General features: G+C 42.1%; 1 protein-coding gene across 10 annotated transcripts in view; it reads right to left on the bottom strand.

Moving 5' to 3' along the window:
• PPIP5K2 (diphosphoinositol pentakisphosphate kinase 2) overlaps positions 1-11,900 on the bottom strand; it is a 55,896-nt gene that overhangs the window by 42,946 nt on the left and 1,050 nt on the right. For all 10 annotated transcript variants that reach the window (XR_001413078.1, XR_001413077.1, XM_014951476.1 and 7 more), the window contains exon 2: positions 1,079-1,480. Coding sequence is in view for 8 of the 10 variants with exons in the window: in XM_014951476.1 (XP_014806962.1) it covers positions 1,079-1,222 (144 nt within the window). In the remaining 2 variants the exon portion in view is untranslated. The remainder of the gene's footprint in view (positions 1-1,078; positions 1,481-11,900) is intronic.

Below are 11,900 nucleotides of genomic sequence, written 5' to 3' on the forward strand. Positions count from 1 at the left end.
TCTCATCTTACTACCTAGTACTGTAAGTGAACTGGGATTTCTGAGCTTCTGAGTTTCACTTTTCTTCTGTATATTCTGTATTTTCTTTCATGTTATAAGCCTTTAAAAATTTATATCCCTAGTGGTATTCCTAAGTGCAACAGCCTACCTACTCCTCTGTTTAAAAAGAAACAAAAAAACCCAACCATCCTTTATTTCAACTTACTGTTCTTTTAAAACATACCCAATTACCTTCCCTTGCTAACATACACAGACTGAATTGAGCTGTATGAGCTGCTACTTTTGCACTACATCTGTGCATTTCCAAGTTACTTTTAATCACAGTGTTTTATTAACACTTTCTTGCATTTATATTTTTCAGACATGCTTGCAATCAGTGAAAATTTAATCTGACTATTCCCTAAAGTGAAATGTTATAGAGTAAAAGAACAACAAAATGCAGCTTAAAAATGACATGACTCATGCATAATAAAATTAAGTTCGTCTTAAACTAAAAATTTGTAAGCACAGTGCTAAAATACAATTCAGAACTCTCTGCAAGGATAATAAACTAAGGTATAACTTAAGATTAATTTAGCATGCACTTTATATACACCAAGACAAGGAAGAAGAATGAAAACATCAGATCTTAATGAAAACAACAGTAAGATGAAAAAAGACATGTTGAGTTTGTTCAAACTGAAAAATCAAAAATTAACTCCAGAGCAGTTGCAAACTGACACAAAAGAAAAATTCTCAATCATTTTTCACTACTAATTATCCAAATAAATAAAATGAAGAGTTATGCCAACAAGTTATACCCAAAATATAAATCAAGTCTGAAAAGCTGGCACATTAACCTCAGCTGTGCTGAAACTCTGTATTAAGGTCAAGCCCACCTACTTCAAAGTTCAAGGTATACTTACTTTTCAAGTGTGCTGCATTTCCAAACATAACTGACATCATTACCTGAATATGGACAATTCCCCAATTCACAACACCATTTCAGTATTAGACTTCTGTGATCTCATGCCATTTCAAAGTAAAATAATGCTAAAAAACATACAGAATAGTACACACATGCCCCTGTGGTACATACAGAGTCATACTCTTCCTCCTCTTCTTCCCCATGGTCATAGAAGTGTTCGTAATCCGTAGACCTGGCCGCATCCAACAATTCTTCTCCATCTTCTCCACCCACGAAGAATCTAGGCGGATCATTCTCTGTTGCACTAACAGACATGGTTACAAGATCTGTAGAGACCTATGTAGAAACTGCAGCCACTTTGGCAGCTGAGATACTGGGCATGTTTCCCGCTGTCCCGGGAACACAGAAGTCCCCTGCTCTTTGATATTGCTGGTGCAGTGTTGCCACTGTGCTGACGTTGTCTGCCAGGCACTGTTTAACCGGTATCATCTGCTCATCATTGGTTTGAGCTGCTGCTCCAAGAAACTCGCGATAGGCTACTGCTTCCCTGAGATGATCCCACAACTTTTTAACCTAAAAGAAATTCCAAAACAAACAACAAAGAGAAAAAACACATTTGATAAAAGGCACATAAAATAGATCTTCCTCATTTAGAAAAAGTATTTGGACATTTACAGACCTCTGAGCAAAGCATCAGAAACAAAACCGTGCACACTACACAGTCTACACTTTCAGATGTTTAGAGGAAGGGGGATAGTTTCAAGATATTTTCAAACTACTGATACAGACATTTTAAAAATAGGCAACAAAACTCACAGAAGTAAAAACTAACACATGGATTTCATTCCCAGCTTAAGAAGGGTAACGTGCAGAGTATATCTTTTATTTGAAAAATAAACCAACAAAAATCTTCCCCAATGTTTGTGATATTTCTCTCACCATTGTTGTAATCAGCTGTTTTTTCCCCAAAGTTTCCTAATCAAATGGCAATGGCAAACAGACAAAAATGCTAATTAGAACTATAAAACCTCCACATTAGGACTATTCTTAAATAGTCAACTATTCTTTCAAAAACCAAATGAATCTTCAGCGTATGTGCCAGCTTTGTATTTGCTTATATATTTCTGAAGCAGCATTGCTTTATTTTTACACTAAAAAATAATGTTTACAATGTACACTAGTACTGCATTCTGTCAAAAGTACTTATAAGCATTAACATACCAGTGAAGTGAACACACACTGGACCCTTTTAACCAGTTGTGTGAAAATAAAATCTTGGCCAAATAACTTGTATAAAGAAACAGAGACTCAGAGCTCAGTCATCTGCTATTTTAACTAGGTAACTGTTCCTGCTGCAAGTTCTGCATGGCTTTATACCATTCTTACTACTTAGAAAATGAATAAGCAGTTAGTTGTTTAGAAGCTCATCTGATCAAATGCTTTAGGTTGTTTATTAGTCAGATCATTACGTAAGTGCCACTCAAAAACGATGTCTCAGCAGAACTGAATTTGTCCTTAAATATCATCAAAACGACTTTGGCTGTTCCATGAACAAAATGAAGCAATAGTAAATTCCCAATGGTGATCAACCGTTCAGCTTCCTGTGAAAAAGGATAGTAAACAGAGCAAAAGTTACCCAGAAAGAATCTGTTCTGTGTCTGGGAGCAATAGGTTAAGCATGGGTAAACAATACAGCTGTTTCAGAAGCTGAAGTCCAAACAACAGACACATAAAGATGCTGGAGTGACAGCAGGGGATTAAAAATGTTCATTTCTAAAATTTATTTCTTATATATCTGCTCTCCTTCAAATCTACTAATGAAAAATTACTTTCCCTTAGAATGTGAAACCGTAGACATTTGTCCTTCAAGCAACAAGAACAAAATGAAAATTTCAAAAACCTAATTCATCATGCTCCCAGGAGAGTTAGAAATCGGGTATTGAGACAAATCAATACTGTTTATGAAAGAATGAAGAAAGCAAGCTTTCCAAATCCTATTTCTACCAAGCTTCAGAAAGGCAGAGGTTATTGCCAACATTCACTGGCAACTAATGCAGAATTTTGAAACGGTATTAAAAACAAAAAAGACTCCCAAAAGCTGGTAAAGCCTGAAAATGAAGTTGAACAGTTCCTCTTGCATCAGCTTCCCCTCCCACTATCCCGACTGTAAATTGGAAAAAAGTGTTTTAACAGCTTTTCATAACCTAAGCTTTTCTCAAAGAAGGAAAAGCACCCACTTGAAGCAGATAAGCAGGTCATAAAAAGAGTCTTTTTAAGCTTTCTTTCCCTTACCTATTCCTGTAGCACCTTGTGAGAGCAACAGAAGTTGTGACGTTTGTGTGCAATTAATAACTATTTATTTCATGAAGATCTCTGCCACTACCTAAGGTTCTCTAACCCAAAGGGATTACTTCTCAAAGCAAACAGAAACCACCCAAATAAAGATTGAAGGGAAAGCACAACATGTTTGTCTACAAATGACACAAAGCCCAACAAGCTTAATTCCCTAAAAAAACTTTCTGAAACTTTGTGTTTTTCTACCTTCCTAACTCGAGAATCTGGAGAGTGCTGGTGTTACTCATGGCAAGTAGACCTGTCAAGTGGAGCTTCACTTGTGGAAAAGAGACTTTGAACAGTAGCATAGACTACTTGGAGTTAACAGATTATTTTCTTCAAGACTTATTATGTTGTTCACCTGTCTGAGGGTGGATGAATTACTAAATTGCCACTCTATGCTATTCCCACTGGGCCCCAGAGTTTTCAGTCAGTATGTAAAAATAAGACCACAGACACAGGATCAAGGAAAGATACTGACAATTTTCAGGCTTGTGAACTGCTGCAGGAACACACTGAATTGCATATAAATTGGCATTCTGACTGCTGATGGTTACCAGCTTATCTCCCAGCCAGCAGATGCTGTAAGCTACTGTCATTAGCATAAATTTGAATCAGGGTATAATGAATAAATTATTTATTTTTTAGAATAAATGCTTTCAGAGATGGCAATTAAAATTATTTCCCTCTGAATGCTTCGGCTACTATAAAAATTGAAGAATCCCCTTCTTTCTTGTGGTGTGTGAAATAAAAGGAGTCCAAGAAAAGAGACACGGAAAGAGAAATATGCAAGTAAGTGACTGCAACTATAGTGAATGGCTTAGAAAAAAGTGTCCTGAAAACATCTACAGTTATCGGATGTCAAAAATGCAGTAAGACCACACCTGGATAAAAACGTGGTTCTCAGGTTGTACACCAAGCAGAAATAATAAATGGCAGAGCAAGAAGGTGGAGCTGCCTTCCCACTCCAGAAGTACTATCAATGCTGATGGGAGAAACTTTTAACACGCTGTAGCCTATGCAGAATTCCATCTTGTTGCCCCTGCAACAGGGAAGAGTCCCCCCAGTACTATTTTTCTGTATCAAGAGGTGAGCAGCAGCAGCAGCAGCATAGGGGCTAAGATGCTTTATGTTAGATCCTCTTGTACTTAGTGCAAGAGCATAAGCCTCATCTGACAGTGAAGATCAGAAGATTACATGCATGCCTCAACCATGGAAGACTGCAATGTCAGCATGACAAAACCCAAACTTTGTGTTGGCATAGACACTGACCTATTTCTAAAGAGATAGCATCAAGAATATCCAAGTAACTATCTCCTACCATGCAACAACCTTTCCAGCTGAAATGAATTAGATTATGTTTCCTTCACAGGGCTTCTGTTTTACAGCTCACAAATAATAAAAAAAACCCTCTCCACTAAATTTGAAAAAAAACCCAACAATTTAACTAACAGTGTTGTTTCTCAAAAGGACTTCCAATCAAATGTATGGCCTGTTTATTCCACCTGTCCTAAAACCTTGTATTCATGACTACCATATGACACATCTTGGCCAAAAAAGAAAAAAAAAAAGGGGGAAAAAATATTTAAAGAAAATGCTGAATCTGTTAATTTTACATTCTCATCTTAAAATGAACTGATCTCAGTTTTTCCCTCAGAAGTTAGATTGCACTAAAATAGTGCACTGCAAAGAAGTAAAACTCCTTAAATTTAACTGATACTATTGCTACTTACTAGTGGAAGGTACGCAAAACAACAGTCTAAATATATACAATGACACACAGACAAACTTAACATTAATGTACAAATAGGCCTGTATTTGAATCACAAATTTTGGTCGCCTGCTCAGCACTCTCAAGTCCACTGTTCACTCCAGCAGCGCACTGCAGGCTTTTTTTCTAGCCGAACACTTCTACACTTCCATAAGCATAGTCTAAAAGAATAAGCCAAAATGTAGCCCTCGCCAAGTGTTAACAGATATTCCCACAGTTTTCCTGCCCTCCTTACACATTTTTCAGCAGCTCAGGAATCCAGCCCTGGTGTTTCCCATATTTACTTAGACCGTTAAGATTAGCATTCCACTAACTGTCAGCAACGAATCAGCTCAACATAGCAGCAGTGGTCTCAACAGCCGTGTCAAATGGACTCAAAGTTTTAACACCCTTGCTCCAAATACTAATAAAAACATACACAACTCCTATATAAATAGAAGCGTTTTACCAGGTTTTCTTCTCTGTTGCTACAGCTATTAGAAGTACAAACACACGCTGCCTCTACTGCACTCTAATGGAAACTAATGGAACAAAACTAGAGTAAAAACGCTTCTCATCTGCTGTCTCAAGAGAAAAACGAACACATCACACATTAAATAGCTACAAAACATTTCACAATCCCGAACCACTCAGAGAAACAACTTTTGGAAATGCCATTATAACAAAGTAACTGTAGAACACTTTGTGGCATTTACATTGTGGAATTTAACAAACAGCTAACTGTACAAAACGTGTCAGTGGTGCTCATCTGTTACATCATTCTGTACACATACAAACATAACAACAAAAAAGCCCACCCCCTTGCACCCTTGCTCCTTTTAAAGTTTCAGTTCTTGCCACTGTAGGCTTATTCAAACCGCATCTGTTACCAGCTTCCTGCAATTAAGTACTTAAAACTCGAATGATTTTAATAGCAATTTCTCAGGCAGTCTTGGTGAGATGACAAAAAGCTTTCAACATCTTCCTGCTAGAACTGCTATACCATTAACAATACATTTTAGAGCAAAAATATTTGCCTCTCTCTGGCTGGGGCACTTGATCTCTTTTAGAATTCCAATTCTGCAACACAATTTTTGGTACAACGCATGACCAAAGAAAGCCAGTTTGTGGAGCAACAAGAGTGGGGAGGGAGCAAAGGAGAAGCAGAGGGGAGATGGGAAAAAGGAAGAACCTTCAGAGTCTGAACTCTGAGAGAGCCGACAGCAGCGACTGTGATCCCAAGAGCTCTGCGTGGATGCGTAACAGCTTTCCACAGGTGATTCAAAGGAACTTATTAATACTTCAGATTTAAATGTGAAACTCTGGAATTACGTGCTCAAGAACAGCATTTCCTTCAGGTCTCACAGATGACCAGGAAGAGAAAGGAGACAGGACAGGCAGAAGACAAAAAAAGTGGGTAAGGACATCAAGACACAGAAGCTGCCAAAGACAACACTGCGAGCAAACCATACACGATTTGTTTATTGCCATGGTTTACGCAGCAGAAGACACATATGCTCTCCAATTTAAATATGTCTACTGGGTCACTAAGTCAGTAATACAAAACATTAAGATTTACACAGAGACGTCGTTCTGTTCTACCACACATCCTGGAGGTGCTGAGTAGCAGCTCTCAGCCCATTACTGAAATGGTCTAAATCTAAAAAGAGATGCAGAGCAGCTCTGTGCCAATATCCCTCAGCCACAAAGAACTATGGAAATCTTTCCCCATAAGTAACCTACACATCAAACCAAGCTTTTCCAAAGTTTCTTTTTCATTCTCTAAGTATTTTCACAGGAAACCAAATGCAAGGTTTAATCTGTTCTGCCTCCCCCCCACCCCACAACCCTCAATCAAGACAGCTAATCTGCAAAGTATCAGAAGGCAGCAGGGCAGACCACTGCACACTCGCCTCTCCACTGGCAGGCAGTCTGGAATGGACAAAACGTGGCAGGCACCCACACAGGGATTCAATAAAATAAAAACAGCCCTTTTCTTTCCCTCTACTCCATTCAAAAGCAGCTGACTTGATCTGCTCCAACCAGGAGGCTGCAGCCCACCCACCCTCCTGCCAGACTCCCCCAGGACTGCACCACAACTTGCTCTGCTGCACTCCTGCACAGGACAGCCACATCTGTACTACCTTCCTCTCCCCGCACCAAGAACCCTACACCTTTTTGTCCCATCTCGGCACGCAGTCCAATGTGTCATCACTACTAGCTCCACCTGCCAGTCCCAATCTCCTCCACTACAGGCAATGGGGTAGGGCAGTCTCCAAAATCTGTCAGGAAGTGATGATGTGACAAGTACCTCCCAAAAGAGAAGATGAAAAGTAGCCTTTGCTGCTTTTAGCCAGCCACTTGGTTGTACCTACAAGCCAAGCACAGCTCTCGGACTGTCAGATGAAGAGCAATAATCTATTCTAAATGACAACTGTGAACATGCTAATTTATTTCTGTTTGCAGAAACACCGCAAATATTTTGTACAGTGTTCCAAAAGCATTACTATCTAGTACTTTATGCATTACTCTACCAGAAAAACTACAGCAGCTCCCATTCCAAAAGAGACTACGCACCCTTCAGTTTTACTCTACTGAGACCTGAACAAACCCTCTGAAGAACAAAGAGGAGCTGTGAGTCTTCTTTGCCAGGTAAGTGCTTGTATTCAGTTTACATGGCAAGGCTTTGGTAGCAGGGAGGCTGCAGGCTTCTGTGAGCAGACACCAGAAGCTGCCCCCATGTTGGATAGAACCAGCTTCACCCAGCTCCTGCTGCTGCCCAAAGCTGAGCCCATCAGTGATGCTGGTGGTGCCTCTGCCAGAATGTATTTAAGAAAGGGTAAAATCGCTGCACAGCAGCTGAGAGAGAGTAGTGATAGAACATTAGAGAAACAATCCTGCAGACACCAAGGTCAGTGAAGAAGGAGAGGAAGGAGGTGCTCCAGGCACCAGAGATTACCCCGCAGCCCATGGAGAAGATCACGGTGAAGCAGGTTGTCCCTCTGCAGCCCGTTGAGGTCCACAGTGGAGCAGATCTCCATGGGCTGAAGAGTGGTTGACTCCATACCAGAGCGGGCAGATGTGCCCTGAAGGAAGCTGAGGCCTGTGGGAAAACCACAGGGGAGTTCCTGGTAGGAGCTGTAGCCAGTGGTGAAGACCCCATGCAGGAGCAGGACCCATGACCCCATGGGAGACCCACCCTGGAGCAGTTCACTTCTAGTAGTATGATGCAAAATTCCCGTTCTTGTGACCTGGGTAGTGGAGGGGGAGGCGCTCATCTCTTCTGCCTGGGATCCAGCCATAGGACACATGGGATTAGTTCAAAGTGGCCTCAGGGGAAATTAAGACTTGATATTAGGAAACATTTCTTTACTGACAGGGAAGTCCAACACTGGAACAGGCTTCCTAGAGAGGCAGTCAACGCCCCAAGCCTGTCAGTGTTTAAGAGGCATTTGGACAACACCCTTAATAAGATGCTTTAACTTTTGGTGACCCCAGAGGAAGTCAGGCAGTTGGACCATCATAGGTCTATTCCAACTGAAACATTTTAGTCTGGTCTAGTCAAAACTGCAGCCTGTGGGAAGGACCCACATCGGAGCAGTTCATGAGGGACTGTTGCCCATGGGAGGGAATCCACACCAGAGCAGGGGAAGAGCGTGAGGAGAAAGGAGTGGCAGAGACAGAGGATTCTGCACTGACCACAGTCCCCGTGTCCCTGCGCTGCCTGCAGGGGTGAGGTGGAAGAGTTGGGAGTGAAGTTGGGTCTGGGAAGAAAGGAGGGGTGGGGGAATGGTGTTTGTAGATAGGTGTTTTTCTTATTTCTCCTTATCCTAGTCTGTTTAACTGGCATTAAATTAAATTAACTTTCTGAAATCGAGTCTCTTTTGCTGGTGTCAGTACTTGGTGAGTGATCTCCTTGTCCTTATCTTGACTGACGAGCTTTTTGTCATATTTTCGCCCCCTGCCCTGTTAATTGGCAGAGGAGTGACAGACTGGCTTGGTAGGCACCCAGTGGCCAGCCAAGGTCAACCCACCACATTGCTCCAAATGTATTTCCTGGGCAAAAAAACCTATTGCAGTGTTACCTGCCCTCCATCTTCAGCAGTAAAGTATACGTACAGGTGCTTTTACCCACACTCTTTCAGCTTGGTGGTTAGGACATTTTTCTGATAAACTGAAAACAGGGACTTGAAACCACTGAGATTTGAGGTAACAGAAACAGTATCTGTCCTGTCCCATTCAACTCTTCTAACCATTAGGCTACCATAATCCAATTTCGCTTTCCCTATGCACCACTAGTTTTCTTTAAAGGTGGCCACTGGGTTTCTTTTTACAGGAGAGGGCTTGCTGCTCTTGATTCTAAGCAGAAGGCAGGTACCTAATGTGCAAAATCTTAACCAGCGAGACACCTACACTTCCAACCAACAGGAATCCAGAAATAACCCCCCTTAGTGGCATTGCCTACTGAAACACCTCGTCAGTGCTGCTCACAGGGGCACTTACATTTCCTGAAATGCTGTGTAGCTAGGCTAGCCAACTAGTAGTCACCTAAATCTTCTCATGGGGGCTGGAATTATTTTCCAAGAACTGTGCCACTTAAATGTTTGTGCTGAAACTAAGATTTTTCTGACCCTCCATATTATAGTAGCTTAGCCTAGGGGACTAAAAACTTAAAAGAGTTGTACCGTGCCATGTCAACCAGGATTCTGATAAGAAGCCAACTTTGCAGTGAGGAAAGACATGCCTTTTCGGTTGTTGATGAATGGCATTTCTAGTCTTAAAGCACAACTGTTATAGTTTTCAAACAATAACTACTTTGGCTGATTTCCCCGTGTTTGCTTTCCTTCCTAGCAATTATACAGTTCATTAAGCAAAATATTGCTGGTCATTTAGAATTACCCAGCTTAAAGTGAAATAACTTTTCAATGCATCTTTCCCATACAAAATTCTTTGCTTGTAGACCTTACTTTTCCCCCAATATCTCACCAGCAGAAACATAACTTTTCAGCACATGTCATGACATCAGCTAAAACTGAGTTCTAGCCCTGAAGACTGCATTATCACAGGGCATCTTTCAACTCTTTAGCCACCACAGAGTATAAATTGCAAAATGAACCATTAGCATCCTTCAACAGGAGTGTCAGAACAGCCTTAAAAGTCTAGAAAAATCTGTCTGGTAAATATCACTGTCTTCCCTTCAAGATAAAAAGGCAGTATTTTTTTTAAACTGGCAAACACTACTAGAAACTGACATCTGGCATGTGTTACAAGTGTCTTCTGCACAGCCACAGAACAGATAACCTTCACATTCATTAACCTTCAAGTTCCTTTCTAAATCAAACCTTGTCAAACACATCACATAAAAACATTTGTATTTGTCACAAGCTTGAATGTTTCATGAAAGCCTGACTTCTGAACTTTTAGATATCCCACTCAAAGATGTCAGAACAGCTCCTCCATATTCTCACAACTTATTACTTCAACTTCGTAGAGATCTGAAAGCGTTTGCAAAAAATTCTGTACCAAAGTTCAGTATGCTAAGCCTCTGAAGGTGTGATCTGTTCTAACTACAACTGCCAGGAGGATGAAACCCTTCCACAGAAAAGAATCAGACAACCAACAAACCAACCAGTACAAAAATGTGTATTTCTCACATATTGAACCATCAAAGATGCATTTTACGTAAGTCAAATCTTTATGCCAAAGACCAATTAAACATAGCAAGAATACTCTTATTATTGGTTGAATCAAAACTTGTTGAAAGCGATAGGTTTAGCTGCCTCTCATCATTTGCCATCATGCACAAAACAAAGGGAGATTCTACAGGAATTCTGATAGCCCAGGCCAAAAGGAAAAGTTTGGCTTGCTAGCAGAGTAGAAGTGATGCAGAATGGATGCAGAAAAGATGGAAACGGAGCAGCTTAAATAGACAGAGAGGAAACAACACTTAGAAGAAAAGATGCAACACAAAAACAACTGTAAAGAGCAGCTTTTCAGCTTAGGGCACTAAATAGAAGTGGTTTGGATCAGAAAGGAAACCACTTATTTCACTGTGGTTGCGATACTGATCTGCCCCGGTCTTCCTGCTTGTGCAAGGAGTGGCCAACTACAAAAATCAACTACTATGGGGCAACAATAAAAGTGTCAAAACCCGACCATATTCAAAGCTTACCAATACTCAGTAATGCCCCCAGGTTCAGGGAAACACCACTAAAACAAAGAGAAATGTTACACAGGCCACCCTATCTATACACCTCTCCCATCTCAGCCCCTGACAGGTCATTTTCTGGCTACTCTGTGTGTAACTGATCCTCAGCTCTGGGGATGCTGCTGCTGTTCTTCTTTCCTGGCTTGATTGCAACGCAGTCAGCAATCTCCCCGGCCCCGACTGATTTCACACGGAATCGATACTCCATTTTTTGGGGATGTTAGCAGACTGCCCCGAATCCAGCGGTTTAAGAGATGCCCCGTCGCCCTCCCTCCAGGAGCGCTGCCCTCCACCCCAGACACTTCTTTGTGCTGAGGGGCCCGGCCGGCCCGTCTGCCGGCACAGCACGCTGCACGCCCACCCCCCTGCCCGTCCCGCTTCCACCAACGGAATAAACCGCAAAACGAGGCCAAAAAAAGCTCGCCGTGCCCCAATGGCCGTGCCCACCGCCTTTTACCCATGGCTGCCCACGACGGAACGGCGCGTCTGAGCCCTGCGCGAAGGACAAAAGCGGATGGAAGGGTTCTCCCCATCCCGCCGCCAGGTACCGCACCGACACCTCCTCCCCCTCCCCTTCCCAAAAAGGCACCGAGCTGTCCGCCCACCCCGCTCCGCTCCTCACGGCCCGCGGAGCCGGCCAACCCCCCGGCCCCCGCCCTTCGCCCGCGGCCGACCCCGGCCCCGCCAACCCACCCCGGGGG

Source organism: Calidris pugnax, unplaced genomic scaffold (genome assembly GCF_001431845.1).
Source record: "Calidris pugnax isolate Ruff unplaced genomic scaffold, ASM143184v1 scaffold148, whole genome shotgun sequence".
Lineage (NCBI taxonomy): Eukaryota > Metazoa > Chordata > Aves > Charadriiformes > Scolopacidae > Calidris > Calidris pugnax.